Consider the following 18,601-nt stretch of genomic DNA (forward strand, 5'->3'; position numbering starts at 1 on the left):
ATAATGAGACGAAATCAGCACAAATCATCACTCCAGTAATAGCGATGCAATCTGAAAAAAAAAAGAGACAACAAATAAATAAAATAGACACAAGTATAAACACACACAGGGGCTTACCTAATAAGTTATAAAGCTGTACGATTTGCATAAGTTAATAGTTTTGGTTATTGTTTGTATTCCATATTTTAAAGTTTGATAGTGTTTTAAGATAATGGTATGTATCTAGAAGTGATTTTAAATATAAAATTATGAATAGAACATTTTGCTAAAATAATGAATGTTTTAATTATATCTTGTGAATTTTGGAGAAATGTGGATGCCAGACTACTACTACTACTACTACTATTATTATAATAATATCATCATCATTATTATTATTATTATTATTATTATTATTATTATTATTATTATTATTATTATTATTATTATTATTATTATTAACCAGACAAAGCTGTTCACACTCCGCCCAGCAGGTGGCGGTAGTTTAACTCTTTGTGACTGTAACCAAACTGCTCGGTGGTGTTGAGGCGCAGGTCGCACCGCGCCAGTGAAAACTTGCCCACAAATGTAAGCTAACTGCTGACTTATTTTGCTCTTGTCAGGACTTTAACAGGCTGCAAAGCCTAGTTTCAGCATTTTTCATTGGTCTTACCCTTAAAGAAAGTGGAGTCACCCAAATGAAAAGGTAATGTAACGTGATGTTGTCACCGAGCCCTGCAGTCATGGTTGCTAACCAGAAATTGCCCTCACCTTACTTCGCTTTTACTTAGCTGTAACGTTATTTTAACACAAGGCCAAAGACGGTAGCTAGTGCAGACTTTAGCTGGAAATAATCTCAAGATGTCTTTTTATGATAACATATTTTGAGTTTCGTATTGTCGCACTGCCTAAAGCTAACTAGCAAACCATTTCTCTGCTAAATTGAAGCCGACCTACTAGCAAACAGTCGGTAGAGCTAACCAGCTAATGCTAACATTAGCAAGCTAGGTGAAGAGATACTAAAGCCAAACTAACCTCCTATCAAAGGTAGTGCAAACTCTGAGTTCACTGTGCTTTCAACACTGTGCAGCAGGTTGGTTGACTGAATTATACATCTCTAGTTTCTGTTAAAATGAGTCAAAAATCTGCACAACTCTAGGTGGACCATAACAGCACTCGTTTTGAGACTCCTACTCATTGAAATGTTAACCTTCTGCTGTTCATGTAGCTAATGTTTCTGCATACTTAAACGTGTGTCTACATGCATTTACTTGTTTCTGCGTACATTTATACTTTGAAATATCTAAAGAGACATTCTCCTCTTAAATCCAGGTTTGGAAATTTTGGTGCCCCTGAGGGTTAAAACAACATTTCAGAAAACACCACAACATTTCTCCAAACAAAACATTTAAAAACGACTTTTCACAAAACACCACCGTTTGAAATGTTGTAGTGTTTTGTGAAATTTTATTTTCTTTAATTAAATGTTACATTGTCGTAAAAATAAGTAGTAACGTTTTGTTTTGGGACATGTACTGTTTTCTGATATGTTCTGACCCAGAGTGCCACTGTAGAAAATTAACTGTTTTGTCTAGGACATTTCTATAACTAGGATTTTAGGACATTTCAAAGATTCTTGGAACTTTCTAGGCTTTCTGGACCTCTGTCGGATTCGGAGGATCCTCCACTGGCACTTGTTTGATAAACAAACTCTATTTTGATGGTTTCTAATGCACCCTGCTACCTCATATACACTAAAAGTACAAAAACAATTCCCAGTGTCATTCACTTTATTTTTATTATGAATTAGAATATGCTCAGGGGGCCACCTGTCAGGGACCAGATTTAGCCTGGGGGCCATAAGTTGAGTATCATGATGTTAGACTGTTACACAGGAATTGCATTGCTCAGCAACAGCTTGGGTCCACGCAGACAACAGTAGGAAAATAACAAAAGGGCCCAATTTAGCATGTTGATGTTGTAAAGTTTTAAACAGTGCACAGTGTGGGTCCCCCAAGGTTTGTTTTAAAATAATTACATGTGAGATAAATGATTGTTTGTTTAATATGTAGAGTATGATTTTGGTTTGACATTTTCTTCTTGTGATTTTCCTGCAGGCTTTGACCTCCACTGCACAGCTGGAGTTGCTGTGAGATGATGCAGTCAAACAGGTCTGAGTACGGTCACAAGCGGCACTACAGCGACAGAAGCTCCAAGCAGTGGGATGACTATGATGACAGATGGGAAGACAGGCGTGAACCTCACAGAGTTATACCGCAGGATTCCTATCAGAATTATGGTGGTGATGGACACAGTAGCACGGAGAGGACAAGGATAAGTAGAGAGTACAGTGACTCACCTACGAGGCTGTACAGCAAAGACTCATTGAACAGAGACTGGAGCAGAGATGGAAAGAGCTCAGCGAGGAGACGCAAGTCTCCACCTGACTGGGGTACTTCTGAAAAACGGCGAAGGTATACAGAGGATGATAAAGATGATTACAGATACAGGCGTGAGCCTGAGGATAAAACAAACAGGCGTTCACCAGACGTTTTTTCACGTGAACATGTAACCAAGGACTTTAAACATACAATAAGGCAGGAAGAGGATTTCAAATACAGAAAAACACCTCAAGACTCCAGACACAGATATCGACATGAGGAGGTCACCTATCGACAACAACATGATGATTTAAGTTTCAGAGAATCGTCTGGATATCACAGAGATAGAGATGGCCATGAAAGGAGCAAAGACTGTTCACAAGAGAGGACACGATCACACTCTACGAAGGTTAGTGACAAAAAAACGTTTTAGGAATTTTATCGGATTTGGAGGATCCTCCACAGCCTCTTTTATGATCAATAAACTCTATTTTGATCTTTTTTTAATGCACTTTGGCACCTTACGTATACTAAAAGTACAAAAACAATTCCCAATGTGAATCACTTTATTTTTATTGTGAATTAGAAAATTGCCTGTCAGGGACCAGATTTAGCCCATGGGTCTTAAGTTGAGGATCAGCACCAGAATTGCATCACTCAGCAACAAAAGCAAAAGAATAAGGAGTGCATTTCGCATGTTAATGTTGTTAAGTTTGAAACAGTACACAATCTGGGTCCCCTTTGGTCTGTTTCAAAATAATTACATGTGAGATAAGTGATTTTTTATAATATCTGTGATCTCGGTTTGGCTTATCAATCTTTGGGAACTCCACTTCATGATTGTAAAGCACATTTTCTTATGATTTTGTGTTCGCATCAGTGTAAGGCTTGTTAGTTTACATTAAATGCATTTTTTTTTAAAGAGTTTTTTTTTTTGGCATTTTAGCCTTTATTAGATAGGACAGATCAACAGCGTGAAAGGGAGAGAGAGAGAGTGGGGACGACATGCAGCAGAGGGCCTCAAGCGGAAGTCGAGCCCGTGGCCGCTGCAGCAAGGACACTGCCCTTATTCATGGGGGGCCTGCTCTATCCACTCAGCCACCGACACCCCACATTAAATGCATTTTAGTTACATTTTCTTCCCTGTCAAACAGAGTTATGCCAAACCCAGAGAGAGGGATGACAGCCCCTTCACAGATCATGAGGATTATCGTCAGGAAAGAAGGTTTCCATTAAACGGATCAAGTGGACAGGTGGGTTTGTTTCAGATGTGGCAGTTGGGACCACCTTTATCAAAAGCGAGCGGGCAGATTCACTCGGATGATGTGTGTTATCATTTTCTCCAAATACTGATTTTATTCACTTTGAAGTAGTGTGTGTCAATGAGAAGATCTTAACTGGAAGTTTCTTTTCCAACTGGATCACAAAAATGTATTCAGCTAATGGAGACAGTTACTAAAATGCTCAGTTATTACATAGCCAGACTGAGTGTGTCTTCCATTCACTTGATGACAGAAAGCAATAATCGCAGTCATATGATTTCTTCAACTTCCTCCTAGTTGTCTTAATAATCATCAGCATTTACTGGAAGAAAAAGCAGCAGCTCAAGCTGACGAGTCACATTTATTGTGGTGGTTTCTCTGTAGCCCCCAAATTTACACCATTTGAACTAACCATGGAGCGCTTTACAACAGCCTGACACAAAAGTAGAAACCCAGCCTAATAACCCTACCAATCATCCTGGTCCAAGTTTTCAGTCAATTCCATATTTTACGGTTGTATTTTTCAAACAAATAGTTTGTTTAGAACTGAAATTAACAAATGTTTCGATGATCTGAATGCAGATGGTTAGCCAAGACACTATCTATCATTCGCACTTGTATCTATCAGTTGGCTCCAGCTGAGCTGACCACTTGTGTTTGTTACTGCCCATTTACACTACAAAGGTCGGAGGGGCCCCTCGCACGGTTATTACGTCCACACTCTTGCCGGCTGCTTGCTAGCATACTCAGTATTTATGTTAGTGGTTGTGTTTCTGCAGCTGGCGATATAGCTTAAAGCAGAAATTAACACATCTCCTTCCATAGAGCAAAACGATTGATTGTCACTTTTTCCAACAAAACAGTCACCACATCCTGCATCGTTGACAGAGTACTTATTAGGAAAGCCTCAGCACGTAGTAATATTTACTCTATGAAAGATGTAAGGTAAAATGTATCCCAGACAACCTCAGCAAATGGTTGAATAATCTGATTACAATGTGTTTTGGGGGTGGTTTATACTAGTATTTAACGTTGTCCACTTGTAATCTAATCACCCGAGACACATGTTATACCAGGTATAGACAAATCCTGGAGAGTACCAGAAGCAAACAAGTCGCCTTTACTGCGGTGGCGTCGCCCTCCCTCCTTGGTGCATTTGCATGCAAGCTGTACTGAGAAGTGTACAATTTTCTACTTTTAACTTCACTTTTTGTTTAATGTTGCTTTTGAAAACGTTGTCTAGGAGTTCTGGGAGAACCTGTGCATCTCTCGGCTGCTTCAGCAGCAGTAGAAAACTTCAACTTTAGAAAAAAAACCCCTGAAAAAATATACACACCCTTACTTCATGAAGAGCGCCCCTGTCTGACACCATACAGTCTGCACAGATTCCCGGGGCATGCAGGAGACCAGGGTGTTCGCCAGAAATGGATCAAGAATATTAACAGACAGGACTTTGTTTCCAATAACAGCAGCAGTTTTTGTTAAGTCAGTCTCTATTTATCTGACAGTGACTAGCATGCAGCTGCCCAGCCTAACGTGGTGAAACAAGTAATGTCAGCTAAGTTAACACTGCGTCCTGAGGCGAAGACGTTGTGCTGGGGCTGCAGTGGTCGCACAGAATAAATTAACTCAATCAACTAATTGTGGTGTTATTATAAAATATAACGCTATTTGCTCTAACTTGGGTAACCTAATGACCACAAAGTAAAAATCACTCGGTCGGCATCATAAACCGAACACGTCCAACAGTAAATAAAGTAATGCAACCCCTTATTGATTGTGCTTGCTAACGTTTACTAGTAACTCTAATCACATTACATTACAACACTTCATCACTTCATTATATTAATATGTCAATTTGAATAACATTAAAATGGCCATCCATATAAAGTACCTTCATCAGCAACTGGGGGCCACTGCCTAACGCCATCAGTCCAACTCCCGATGCTGTTGTCATCGTTACGTTATAATGTTATTGTTTAATAGGCTGCAGGCAGCAGGCAATTGCCACTGCAGTAATGGCGGCGCTGCTAGATGGCGGAAAACACATATTGGTCGCTGGATTTGTCTATAATCAGGGCCCAGGACTACAGACGTAAGTTCCATAAACTGCTTCTGTGTGTTTCCCATCAGTCTTTTGAGAGTGATGTCACCAACCAAAGTGCTGCTGTTCTTGAGCAGAAGTCAGCCGTGGGTTTCCAACGTTTTCTCGAAGTGCTCAACAAGGGTGTGAATGTTGCCACACTCACCAAGATAGTGACTCAGCCCTCTGAGGAAGCACATGAACAACCACGTTCTCCGACTCCTTTCATAAACACTGATCGTCGGTGGTCTCCAGATTACACTGGAAGGCAACAGGGAAGCCACCAAAGTACCAGCCACTGGAGTGAGAGCGAGCAATCCCAGAGACCCGCATCTCCACAGCCTTGTCACAGGTCCTTCAGCCCAAAGGGGCGCTCTCAACCTGATGAGCAGTTGTTGCAAAGAGGTGACGCAGAACAGAGATACCTCAGCTCCAACAGTAGATCCAGGTCTCCCGCCATGGTGGAAAAGAGAACACTGACACCAGAAGACGAGCACAAGCACAGGCAGATGCAGGATGTTTTGCAAGCCATTGGCATGAATTTAGGATTTGAGGAACTGGGCCAGATGTCACATCGGATCCAGGAGCGGTTATACGGAAAGAAGGACAGCGGCGGTGGTCGCCATCGTAGGGGGAGCAGAGAAAGGGACATAAGACGAGCCTGTTCACCAAGACAGAGAAGTAGATCATCATCAAGCAGGTCTAGTTTTAGCCCGTTAAATCAGGAATACTACAAGAGAAAAGACTCGTATAGTGCTGAGAGGAATGTAAAAGAGGAACACCAAGCACAGGTACATGAAGCTGTTGAATATGTCCAGCAGAGCAGCAGCAGCACTTTAAACGAGAGTGAGAAATGTGTAACTTACTCCCAGGAGAGCACTGCATGTCCAGCATTTTCTCAAAACTCTACATACACTTTGTCAAAGCCTTCGACTGCACCTGTAATCCCGATGTACTCGGTAAACAGTTCACCGCTGCCATATCAAACCCTCCCTCCAGCCCCGCGTCCAGCTCTACCTCTTGTCCTCCCTTCAGCTCTGCCTCCAAACTTGTCCCACCTTGGACCCAGTCTTTTCTTGCCTCGCCCGCCTCCCTTTTTCCCATACCCCCGTGTCCCACCTTTGACCATCTTTCCTGGAGTGCTCGCGCAAACAAGGCACCTACTCCCACAAAACTTGAGCTCTCCACCCTTGTTAAATCTGCCAGGTATTAATCCGATTCAGCCTCTCATCACCACGCAAAAGTCAAAAACACTGTCAAGGCCTCGCTGTTTGCAAGTCATTGAAACAAAGCAACCTGGATGAAGATGTTTGTATAATCTGGTGTAGTTTAAAAATGATCTTTTTGCCTCTGGATTATAGTAGAAGATCTTGATAAAATAAACATTTGGGTCCTCATGGAGTTCAGTTTTAACCATAAAACACCCGTGAGCATCATGCTGGAGAAAATCTACGTTTGCACGCAACTTGTCTAGCGGCAGCAAAAAGCAAGCAATCAAATAAACAGACAACAATTTAATTTACAAACTTATGTCGTGTTGAAACTCTGTCTGCTGTTATACCCATAGCACAATATCATGCTCAAGAAGAACACAGTGCTGTGTGAAGAAAGTGTTTGTTTTCTGAAAATGTTCTTTTCTCGACATTGTTTAAACACCACAGTTTGCATTATTATAACTTTTGTTGAAATTATGATTGTCCCCAGAGGCCTTTTTGTAGGAAACAGGCCATAATCTTGATGAATCTGCAACATACACCAGTGCTCAGTCTTCAGAAGGTGTTGGCTAACACACGACTACAAAATATGCTCTACACGTCTCTTAATGCTTCTCTGTCAGGTTGACTTGTTTTCTTTTTGTGTGCACATGCAGAAGACAATTTTGTAAATATTTGAATAGGAGGGTATTAAATACAATATTCCTAAGTAAAGGGCTAAGAGCTGTTTATTTTCACCATTTTTCTTGACTATATTGTGAAGGGGGGAAAAAAACGTGTCAGAAGAAGCAATCATTGGATGAGACTGTCATGCACAAAAGTTGAATTGTCACATGAAATGCTGCTCCTTGGCACAATATATTCAGTAATTGGCTTCCAAACTATGATCGATCTATTTAATTTGATAAATCCATTTCTACAAGATTATACCACAAACAAGCATAGGTGTGCAGATATCTGTTTATAGAGATTACCATCTCCATACTAAGCAGGTTAATCACATGTTGCATATGTTATCTGCAATATACAATATAATTTGTATAGAACCAATTCTTTGAAAAATGGGACTAGGATTGTTTCTCTTTATCTAACATCTATGTAGCTAAAGTGTGTGTGTGCATGTGTGTGTGTTCTTACCCATGTTACCCACATTTGGGAAAGGTGGACTTCTTCACATTAGGGCTACAAGATTACTGATTGATCTACGGAGTAATGAAAACCGATTAATTGTATGTTTGCCTCAAGTCATTGACTGTTGACTATAATAGATTGTATTTTTTAGATGTATTTTTACTTCACAAAGTTTAAGAATTGATCAGTTCCATTTTAGCTCTGTCAAATCGTCAGACAAGCTTGGACAGGTGAATGCAGAGCTCCTTACACATGGCACTATAATGAACTAAGAAAAGGTCAACTCCCATATGTGCCACTCCTCAGAAGCCAGAAAACAAAGAACTAATAGGTAAAATGCAATCTTTATTTACTGAAAAAAAAAATCTTGTTTGCAGGCAATTGCATTGACATTTTCTCAGCAAGATTATTACAGTTAATTAAACTAAGTGTGAAAAAAAACATTTTCGGTAATTAAAATAAAAAGTTGAAGTTGAAAGACATTTTTTTTATGTTTATTAAAATCTAGAAGACTGAGTCAATCATCTTAAAAATTGTTATTTGTATTTTAATAACTATGCTAAAATTCTTGTTCCTGGCAAACACCTCCCATATCATAATAATAAAGTTTAAAAATACAAAACAAAAAACTCTGAAACTGACAAAACAAAACTTAAAATCAATAAAAAAATAAAAGCACTTTTTAAACAATAAAACCTAAACTGAAATGAGCAAACCCACTCTGGAAACTAACTAAAAATAAACTGAATTTATATATATATATATATATATATATATATATATATATATATATATATATATATATTGTCTTTATTACACACACACACACACACACACACACGTATATATATATATATATGTGTGTGTGTGTGTAATAAAGACAATTGTTGAAAAACACCAAGAAAAGGACATTTAAGCAACATCATAAATTTTTATTACTAAAATAAAGGACGATATCTAATGTCTCAGTGTTATCTAATAATTTAAATACGCTATATATGTATAATATATATTATATTACATATATATTTGGATAATTTGTGTTGTGTCGGTACTCCGTCCAGCGGGTGGCGCTGTTGATATCTATGTCCAACACCAACGAAGAAGTCAGAGCATTTTTGTTTTTGGCACCACTTTAGCTAAAGCTAAATCCCAACATTAACGGTTGTCCTTGCATTTTGCTGAAGCCTACTAAAGGTCAGTTTTTACATTCCCCTATCCAAGTGCTTCGTTTTCGTGATAAGAGCATTAAAATAAGACTTTTTCTGCAATGCGAGAAGGGGGAAATAGTTTGAGCCGCTGAAGTAGTACAGTCTGTTAGCTGCCAAGCTAAGCTAGCTAAAGCTATCTAAAAACTGCACGTCAGTTTCGCTGCAATAACAGCGCGCTGGATGTTGTGGTTTCAAGCTAAATGCTTTGTCCTTGCTTAAAATATGACAGTATTGAAACAGTTAAGGTCTTCAGTACTGACAGAATTGTGTTAGCAGTCATTACGTGGGGGCTTGTCCAAAAGATAGCTCACCCCCAAATCCAAAATACAGTTTCCCACTAACCTATAGTGCTGTTATCAATCTAAGTTTTTTTGGGTGTGAGTTGCACAATGTTGGAGATATCTGTCATCTCTCAAATATAATGGAACTAAATGACGCAGAGCCAGAAACTTAGATTGTAAAACTCAACAGCAATGTATTTTTCTAGAAACTTTGACCTGGTTACTCAAGATAATCCACAGACCAGAAATAGGACTACAAGAAAAGGGAAAAATGTGTATTTCTGATTTTAGGATCAACTGATCAGTCTGCATACAGGTATGTTCCAGTTAATTTAAAGTAATTTCTTCACATTTTTTGCAGAGAGTGTACTGGCTCCATAAACTTAAAGAGAGACTGACCAAAGGATGAATCCACTTGACTGGGATGCTGTTCGAACACTTCAAAGAAATTGGCACCCAAATCACCAGAATGATGTTCATAACAGCATGGAGAACTCATCAAGAACTAGTAATAACTGGGACCCTCACTGTGATTACTCAAGACATACTGCTGATGAAGCACATAGCAGCAGGATGGTGGTGAATGTAGACAGGAAGAGACTCTCTCCTCCCCCTCATAACTTCTACATGAAGGAATCAGACCTGGAGGACCCAGACGGAGCACCAGTTGAAATAGAAGAGGATGATCCAGAGCTGATAAGAAAGTGTAGAGAGCTCAGAGAGATCGAGGAGAGGATTATGCTGAAAAAAGCTGCTATTGCCCTAAAAACAGTTGAACCTTTTGTGAGGAAGACGGCACCTCCAGACTTTTCTCCTGATAAACAACCAGCCACATGCAAAGGTGCATCTCTTAAAGACAGGGTGAATGTAATTTTGCAGCAGCGACATCCTTTTGGGTTTTTCTCAAAGGTGAGTAATAAATTAATGGATCACATAATTGATCAGCTGTTTAGAGTTGAGAATACAGTGCTTTTCAGTTTGCAGACACCCAATGCTTTGTAGATAATATACTATATGCTGTATTTCCAACTTGTTTTTCAGGTGCATTTACCTAAAGAGAGAATGAACTCCTCCAGCCTGCAGGACGACCATCCCCTGAAGCTCAGAGTGAAGGCGCTAATGAAGCAGAGATCGATGGATTCGTGTGTTTTGTCAGCGAACAGAGAGGTTTGTAATATTTTTTTCCCCTTTACGCTGAGAAGACAACCACCAGTTTCACATTACATATAATAATCATATAGATGAATCTAAAAAATATACAAAAACTAAATTATAGAACACACAAAAGCACTCATGAAATTAGACTTAATGGTCATCAAACACACCCATCTATTACTACTACAATTAATGTTCTTTACTAGGGCAACATGAAATAAGGAAAATGTGATATGCGGTAAGATTGTTGAGTATCATGATAATTTTATTTGTGATAAATAAACAGCTCTGCCTCACTGATACTTCCAGTATGCTGCTAAAATACAATTGGCATATTGTAGTGTGTGTGTGTATATATATATATAATATATATATATATGTATACACACACACAGTTGAGCAACATCTTCTTGTTTTAATAAATTACTGATTTCACAAAAAGCAATGTTTCTGTTTATCTGACCTTTCCCAGGTCCCTGACGTCATACAGCCTTCTACCAGCCAAAGAGTTACCTCAGCAGCCACAGAGGACAGCAGCGTCAACGAAGGTTTCCAGCGCTTCCTCAGGGTGCTCAACAAAGGTGTGGACATGGACGTAGAGTTTTCTACCAGCCAAAGCGTTACTTCGCCAGTCATGGAGGACAGCAGTGTCAGCAAGGGTTTCCAGCGCTTCCTCAGCGTGCTCAACAAAGGCGTGGACATGGACTTCCTCAGTAGGATTGTCAACGATGACAGCGAGGACATTCCTTTAGGGAAGGAGGTCCCGAACATTCAGCCCCCTGCTGCAGAGAACAAGTCAGATCCACCCGTTAGTAGTGAGAGCCAGCGATCTAATAGTGGAGCCTCACTGCCGGGCCGCACTCGGACCAGCAGTGGAAAGAAGACAGACCTGCCCAGTAAAGAGAGATCCCTCAATGAGAGACTTTCTTTACCTGATGATGACGAGAACAAGAATGACAGAGGTTATAGCTCTAGCAGTCAATCCAGGTCTCCTTTGGCAGTAAGGAAGAAGAAAAGAGAAGAAGACAAACCGAAGGTGAAGGAGCAGAGTGAACAGCTCCAGAACATTCTTAAAACTCTGGGGTTGAGCTTGGAAGTGGAAGATATGAACAAATTAGCAGACAGGACTCAGGAGAGGCTGTACGGGAAGAAGCATGAAGACACACGGACCGACAGCAGAGGGGAGCAGCAGAGGGGCACCCCGAGACATTACAGTAACTCCTCCTCTTCTTCCTCCTCCTTCTCCTCAAGGTCTAGAAGTTTCAGTTCTAGCCCCTCTCGCTCCTGCAGCAGAGACTCAAGACGAAGGCGTGAACGCAGCTGCTCGAGAGACAGAAGAAAAGATGAACTGACACAACAAGACGGTAACCAGTACAGCGAAGATGCACAGAGCTACAGGGACAAAGACAAAAATGTCTCCACAGAAATTTCTAGTTATCAGCATCCATATCCGCAAAACCAAACGTTTCCCCCTCCCCATCCTGCTGCTTTTCCTACATATCCAGATTACACTTTGCCCCACGGCTCACAGTACGTTGCCTACCACAGTGACACTTACAGCCACGCTACAAACTCTTACTTGCCACACTCTCAGGCTGCCATTCCTCCCTCAAATTATTCCAGCCGCTATGCTTATCCAGAAAACGCCTACAATCAATTTCCTGTCCAATCACATGCTATCTACCCTGGTACTGAAGACATTAACTTGCTTTTGAATCCAGACCTGTCTACAAGTGAAGGCCAAACTGGATCCTATTCTGGCCCTCGCTGCCTGCAGGTCATCAGCACGAAGCAGCAAAGAGCTGGAAGCTGCTTAAAGAGACTCACCAAAGGCCACAAGAGGAGGGGGAATCCAGAAACTTGCTGGAAGAGGCAAAAAGCACGTTTTTTAAGGAAAAAAGAGGAGCGGAAACAACAAAAAATTGCAGAAAGAATGGCAAGACAGAGTGCGCTTTCTGTGCAGATTGTGGAGGCTCCGCAGCCCAATAACGATGAAAGCAACTCCAAAGCCGAGCAGTCAGAAGAGGAGAAACGGCCACCAACAGAGGAGGAAGTAAAGGCGAACCTGAGGAAAAAGGTTAGTTGAATGTTTGGTTTTATCAGCGTCTTAGATGAGAAATGTGTAATAAATACAGGCCCGGGGATCTTTAGGATTTCCCAGCAATTTCAGAAGGGAATTTGTGAAGAATTTTAATTTCTCATGGAGTACTGCGCCTTCACATCATTGTCTTTGTACATGTTATTGAGGAATATTTGCATTGTTTTAGGGAATATGCAGACTTGCAACAGACTAAAATGAAACAATAATTTCCATGTTGTTGAATTGCTTGTATGTTTCTATTTCTAGCTTGAAGCATTTAACCAGAAGGTGAAGCAAAGAGTCTCACAGCCAGCCCCATCCATAACCTCTGGTGACCTCTGGTGACCTCTGGACTGGTTTAGGTAAGTACCCTGAAGTGTGAGACCTGACTGAGTGACCATGTGACTTAAATGAAGAATTGGAAGCTTGATACATGTCTAATGTAGGGCTGGGCAATATATTGATATTTTATCCATATTGTGTTGTGAGATTAAATATTGTTTTAGATTTTGTATATATATATATATATATATATATATATATATATATATATATATATATATATATATATATATATTAGTATTGCATGTGTTGTCTCTTCCTGGTTTTAAAGGCTGCATTACAGTAAATCGATGTTATCTGAACTCACCAGACTGTTCTAGCTGTTCTGTTATGTTTCTTTACCCACTTAGTCATCATATCCACATTACTTATGATTATGTATAAAAAATCTCATTGTGGAAGTATTTTGTGAGCACCAAAAGTCAATCCTACAATATTATCACAATATTATCTCAACATGGATATGGAAGGTTTTTGGTAAAAAAAAATGTCATGATATTTGATTTTCTCCATATCGCCCAGTCCTATTTGTAAGTACTAATCAAATCAAAATTGAACTAAGTAATTTACCAGAATTCTTAAATGATGATACCCATTTAATAGGTAATATGTTTTATTCTATTATGCTTCTTTTTAGGGTTAAAAACCAATTTTAACCAACAAAACATCACAGAAAATGTTTGTCTTCTTCACAGAAATCATTGTGTCGTAATATAGAATTAATTGTATGACATTTGAATAATGTCATCATGAACATGAACACATGTCAGCAGCATTAAGTAACTGTCATTTTAGTGTCTTGTTTTAAGTTTTATTTTTCTCCTTTTGTAGATCTGCAGTTGCAAGACTGAATGATGAACCTGCTGTGAGCCGCCACGGACCATTTGGACGTCATGTTCACGATCATTGCTTACACATGAAGTTAATGGACCATTTAGTATTTCAGTTGTGTGATCAGATTTTCCTGAAATCCTCGAACTGTAATAATAAAATGTTATCTCTGTTATGGGTTTAGACAGATTTTACCCGTTTATGTTCCACATTTCTGTGAATACCACCACTTTGTTACTCAGTTTCTATCCAGCCTTTTTCTATTGGTGCTCTATAGATTTGATCAAATAAAATATGTTTTGCAGGCATTGTCTTAGTTTGGTGATGAAATACATTTATTTTTCATCAAAAAAATGGTCAGGTGTAGACATAGACGCAGGCTGCACGTCATGTGCTTTACTCCCCCCCCCCAATGAGAAATTCTTACCAAAAATACACCAACCAAGTTTTCACATAAAAATATTTCATTTTTTGCCCTTATTTAGAAAAAACAAACAGAACAATATTGCAACTAAGCTGTTTACATGGCAACTTAAACTGAATATTACACTAATATTCCCATTTACATGCACTTGTGCATACTCAGATAAACATTCCCAAACCTAGTTTTTAATGTCAAAATATTGAAATGTGTAAACGCAGCCTCCCTCTTTAATTCCACCTTTAATACCATCTTCTGAGAAAGTTCAGCATTACAATATTTGTGCATACTCAAAGATCTGCTGATATCAAAGTCTTTCCACGTGTTTAAAAGTGGGTGTGTATCTTCTTCCGACCAGAAATGTGGGCTTTTTGTGTGTGTGTGTGTGTGTGTGTGTGTGTGTGTGTGTGTGTGTGTGTGTGTGTGTGTGTGTGTGTGTGTGTGTGTGTGTGTGTGTGTGTGTGTGTGTGTGTGTGTGCATGACAATGCACATAGCTGACCAGAGCTCACCAAGTGCTCTGGTAAAGAATTGGCTAATGCAATGAAACAATCACATTCATTTATGTGTCAAGATTTATTCATACATTAGGAAATTATAACACGCCCTAAGTATGAAGCACAAGAGCCTATTGACTGCACTGCAAAGCTAATGCTAATGCCAACAGCACAGACAGCACCAATGCACCTCTACAAACTAATACAGTTTTGGCTTGCCGCACATTTGAACTTCTAACAATAACATCCAAGTTTTGCTGCAAAGTAAAATAATAACGAAACCAAAACAAGAACTTCAAAATAAATTACTCAAGTAGTCACGCAGCAGTCTTTGCAACGTCTTATATCACACCTTCTGATGTGTTGCTCTAGTTGATGAAAAAGAGAGTGGTTCATGCTTCGATCTAAAGTTCATCTTTCTCTTCTCCTGGACAGTAGCATGATGCTCTCTGGCCGTTCATGTAGGGTCTGCAGCCCAGAGTCCACACTGTGTTGAACAAGGTGTCGGCTACAGTTTCACACGCTGAGATGGAAAGAGACAGAAACATCAATCAGAAGAGCAGTATGTACAAAAGAAGGTAATGCTGACATCCCCCCTGCCTCACTATTTTACAACCTGGACCCTATTTACCAATCAATTTTTCTGTCTAAGTGACTAATGCCTGCAACAGTTTTTGAAATTGGTTCAATGCTGAGCACTTTCAGTGGATGTAAACTGACACTGATCAATATGCTGCAAGGATTACATTGGAGCCTGTTTCATGTTGCTCAGTAATTAAAAAAAATGTACTGATTAGTCACGTAGGCACAAAAATGTGGGAAAATATGGTCTAGGTTGAAAAAAACAGAAGTTACCCTTTAAGCCCACATTCATAAAACTTAAAATGTGATGGAGAAGCAGCATTCAGATAGACCAGTAATCTTTTCCAATGCTTTCTTTTTTTATTAAGGGACGTTAACTGAATGTATCACTGGTCAACATGACATGATGTCGCATCAGACCGTCACATTATGGGTTAACGTAAGTCAGCTCAGGCCATGCTGACAGTTGAAACTACTGTCACCAACTTTATTACTGTTGAATTATCAAAGGTGAAGTTGAGGCAGAATTGTGCTGGAAGATGGGCATGTGCTCAGTAACGTCACCAACCTTCAACTTTTGACACAAAGCCCAGGCTCTTCTTGAGGTCGGAGCAGATGCTGTGGAGGCACCAGCGGAACTTGGAGTCGCAGCGGTACTTGTTGGAGCCGCAGGTGTCGTAACACATATCCAACTGATTGCAGCACTTGGTCATGGCCGGGATGCCCATGTCCATCTGGAGCACAACAAAGGTAATTAATGTGTGTGCATGCAAGTGTGGAAGGTTCACAGGTGTTTTGTTTTAATGTGCACTTTAAATTGTTTTCATTTTTTTTTTTGCTGCATAAAGTCCCAATAAACATTTGTTTTGCATAATTATTATAATGGTTAATTTAATGATAATGTGCTAAGTAGGCTGAGTAAAAAACTATGTTAAGTTAACAAGTTAAGCTTGGAAGTGGGGCTGATTTGAGATATTAAGGTTAAGAAAGGGATTCAAAGCAAATATTGATAAATCTGTGTGATGTCTTGCTTTTTCAAAAGTCAGACATAGGTTTCATCCCTTTTTTAACCTCTAATAATTCTCATACAGTCCCTTAAAAATTTAGATTCAGCTTTTTTTATACATGTTAATTAAATTCCCAAGTTTGATAAATCCATGTGGGTGTGCCCTCAGTTGACAGAAGCAGCGTACCCCCTCTGGAACAGGAAGACCAAAGAAGTAGGAGCTACATCCGTCTGGTTCTGGCATCTGGTAGCCGGGCCGAGGAATAGGATCTTTACCTGAGAGGGTAAGCAAAGCAAAATATCAGACGTAGGTCATGTTTCGCAGCAGGTCAGTGGAAATGTGCTGCACTGGTCGATAATGGGTTTAAAAGTAGATCCATGTTTGCACATAGAGAAACAAAGTTCAAATATTTGGTTCATCGTGTCATTAGACTCATTCAACAGTCACCGCATGCAACCTCTCCTATCATCTCCGCTGGTCAGAGTCCATGTCCAGGCCCTCTTCAGATGATACCACAGATGATAAGTACAAGATGTAGTAAATCTGATCAAGTGTTAAAGGGACAGTTCACCCATAAACAAAAATAAATATTTTTCCTCTTACTTGAAGTGCTGTTTAATCATCCTGATAGTTTTGATGTGAGCTGCGAAGTGTTTGAGATGTCAGCTGTAGAAATGTCTGTTTTCTCTATAATATAATGGAACTAGATGGCACTCTGCTTGTGGTGCTTAAGGTGCCAAAAAAATACACTAAAAAACCCCAACAAAAACAGAGTAATGTCTCTTTTCAGAAATCATGACCCAGTTACTCAAAATATTCCAAAATAAATATTTGTTTTTTTTTTAAATATTCCTTGTTGTGAGCAGTTTTATGTAGGGACTATTTTCTTTTTACACCCACCAACTGTATCATTGTGTATGTTTTTTTAATGTTTGGATAAACTGTTGCTTAAAATATCACAGCAATATTACAATACTGTATTTGTTTTTCCATACAGGCAATGTCCACATTAACCACCTTATACAACTTAAGATGCAATATGAGCATGTCCCTGGAAAATAATTAAATTAATAACTATTTGTATTTTTAGTAGTTATAATGTAGCAAGTGTAAACATCATTTGGATAAATCAAAATAGAAAGGGTTTAAGATGTAAATGTTAAATCCAATTTAAATAAGATTTTGTTTCATTTCTACATCTTAAGTATTGGATATAGAAGACAAAAATAAGAAAAATGATATTTCTGATGAGAGATATTACTTTCTCACTCATGGTGCAAAGCAAATGTTAACAGACGAGGATCTAGTATATTCATATTTACATTCTTATTGTAAAAAACTTAGTAATTAAAAGGTTGCTGTTGGAAATTACCCATATTCAAAACAAGAGGCAGATTATATTAAAATTTGTAGATTTGACCAATTTTATAACAAAATGGAGGAATTATTATACATTTTCCCTGAGAACTTCACCGTTATCAGCTGGAGAATAGGAGACCTTGACTAAACCCTATCCACTGCTGTCATGCATTTCCTCCTTTCAATTAAGATTCAATTATGAAATATGACAAAAAGTAATATATTATTGGAGGAACTCACTGGCTAATTAATATCAGTAAGCCTAAACCAAACTGTGTTAATGCCACCTCATCCATTTATAACCCACTCACCATATCGACAGCGGTATTGGCACACTCCATCACGTCCCCCCATGAATTCCAGCATGGAGTCAAAGTAGCCGCTGACTGACTCAAAACCGCCTCTGAGGGAGTTCAGTCCCCAGTCCCCGTCCTCGTCCTCTGCCTGCTTGCCATCAGAGGCCTGGTCTGATGGTGGTACTGCTGCAGCTGGGTCCTCAGCCTCCTGGCTGACAGCACTGTGGATGAACAGGCCCAGCAGGAGCAGGAGGGGAGCGACGAGGGCCCAGCGGGTCATTGTGTGGCTCAGTGTGAACAGTTAGAGCTCAGAGACTGAGAGGAAACACAGACACACTCACAGAGGAAACACTGAAACTGTCTGCGTGACCTGAACTTTGAGCCAGATGCAGGGATGGCCTCATATGTGGAGGAACAAAGTCCAGCTTCTATCTCAGCTTTTTGGGCTTGTCTAAGCTTATCACTCACTGACTGATGAGAGGCAGAGTGGG

At 39.5% G+C, this 18,601-nt stretch overlaps 3 protein-coding genes across 5 annotated transcripts; 2 read left to right on the forward strand and 1 right to left on the reverse strand.

The window, feature by feature from the left end:
- The first annotated feature begins 473 nt into the window (after nucleotides 1-473).
- On the forward strand, nucleotides 474-7,633 carry LOC121941516 (uncharacterized). Of its 2 annotated transcripts, none has more exons than XM_088072934.1 (4): nucleotides 474-567; nucleotides 2,097-2,769; nucleotides 3,515-3,613; nucleotides 5,756-7,633. In XM_088072934.1, the coding sequence occupies exons 2-4, from the start codon at nucleotides 2,134-2,136 to the stop codon at nucleotides 7,007-7,009; spliced, it is 1,989 nt and encodes a 662-aa protein (XP_087929060.1). In that variant the 5' UTR covers nucleotides 474-567; nucleotides 2,097-2,133; the 3' UTR covers nucleotides 7,010-7,633. The 2 variants fall into 2 exon arrangements, with proteins under 2 accessions (XP_087929060.1, XP_042340254.2); XM_042484320.2 differs by having other exon boundaries at nucleotides 493-685.
- Nucleotides 3,521-14,256, forward strand: LOC121966307 (uncharacterized). Of its 2 annotated transcripts, none has more exons than XM_088072922.1 (6): nucleotides 3,521-3,613; nucleotides 9,904-10,451; nucleotides 10,584-10,709; nucleotides 11,170-12,774; nucleotides 13,045-13,139; nucleotides 13,951-14,256. In XM_088072922.1, exons 2-5 carry the CDS (start codon nucleotides 9,948-9,950, stop codon nucleotides 13,120-13,122), a joined length of 2,313 nt encoding a protein of 770 aa, XP_087929048.1. In that variant the 5' UTR covers nucleotides 3,521-3,613; nucleotides 9,904-9,947; the 3' UTR covers nucleotides 13,123-13,139; nucleotides 13,951-14,256. The 2 variants fall into 2 exon arrangements, with proteins under 2 accessions (XP_087929048.1, XP_087929045.1); XM_088072919.1 differs by lacking the exon at nucleotides 3,521-3,613 and adding an exon at nucleotides 9,109-9,247.
- A 674-nt stretch (nucleotides 14,257-14,930) lies between these two features.
- Nucleotides 14,931-18,471, reverse strand: LOC121941534 (group XIIB secretory phospholipase A2-like protein). The gene is made up of 4 exons (XM_042484347.2): nucleotides 18,126-18,471; nucleotides 16,642-16,730; nucleotides 16,017-16,182; nucleotides 14,931-15,389 (listed from the first exon to the last, which is right to left on the reverse strand). The coding sequence occupies exons 1-4, from the start codon at nucleotides 18,388-18,390 to the stop codon at nucleotides 15,271-15,273; spliced, it is 639 nt and encodes a 212-aa protein (XP_042340281.1). The 5' UTR covers nucleotides 18,391-18,471; the 3' UTR covers nucleotides 14,931-15,270.
- Nucleotides 18,472-18,601: the final 130 nt, after the last annotated feature.

This window comes from Plectropomus leopardus, chromosome 3, assembly GCF_026936395.1.
Source record: "Plectropomus leopardus strain MGB_pleo_1.0 chromosome 3, ASM2693639v1, whole genome shotgun sequence".
Lineage (NCBI taxonomy): Eukaryota > Metazoa > Chordata > Actinopteri > Perciformes > Serranidae > Plectropomus > Plectropomus leopardus.

Bases quoted from the DNA above. Each gene is read 5' to 3' on its own strand.
- LOC121941534 (XM_042484347.2), bottom strand. From the start codon at position 18,390: ATGACCCGCTGGGCCCTCGTCGCTCCCCTCCTGCTCCTGCTGGGCCTG. The intron at 16,731-18,125 runs GTGAGTGGGTTA...TTACCCTCTCAG, and splicing joins CCAATACCGCTGTCGATATG to GTAAAGATCCTATTCCTCGG. The intron at 16,183-16,641 runs GTACGCTGCTTC...GTTGTGCTCCAG, and splicing joins GTCTTCCTGTTCCAGAGGGG to ATGGACATGGGCATCCCGGC.
- LOC121941516 (XM_088072934.1), top strand. From the start codon at position 2,134: ATGATGCAGTCAAACAGGTCTGAGTACGGTCACAAGCGGCACTACAGC. The intron at 2,770-3,514 runs GTTAGTGACAAA...CCTGTCAAACAG, and splicing joins CACGATCACACTCTACGAAG to AGTTATGCCAAACCCAGAGA. The intron at 3,614-5,755 runs GTGGGTTTGTTT...GTTTCCCATCAG, and splicing joins TAAACGGATCAAGTGGACAG to TCTTTTGAGAGTGATGTCAC.
- LOC121966307 (XM_088072922.1), top strand. From the start codon at position 9,948: ATGAATCCACTTGACTGGGATGCTGTTCGAACACTTCAAAGAAATTGG. The intron at 10,452-10,583 runs GTGAGTAATAAA...CTTGTTTTTCAG, and splicing joins CTTTTGGGTTTTTCTCAAAG to GTGCATTTACCTAAAGAGAG. The intron at 12,775-13,044 runs GTTAGTTGAATG...TTCTATTTCTAG, and splicing joins AGGCGAACCTGAGGAAAAAG to CTTGAAGCATTTAACCAGAA.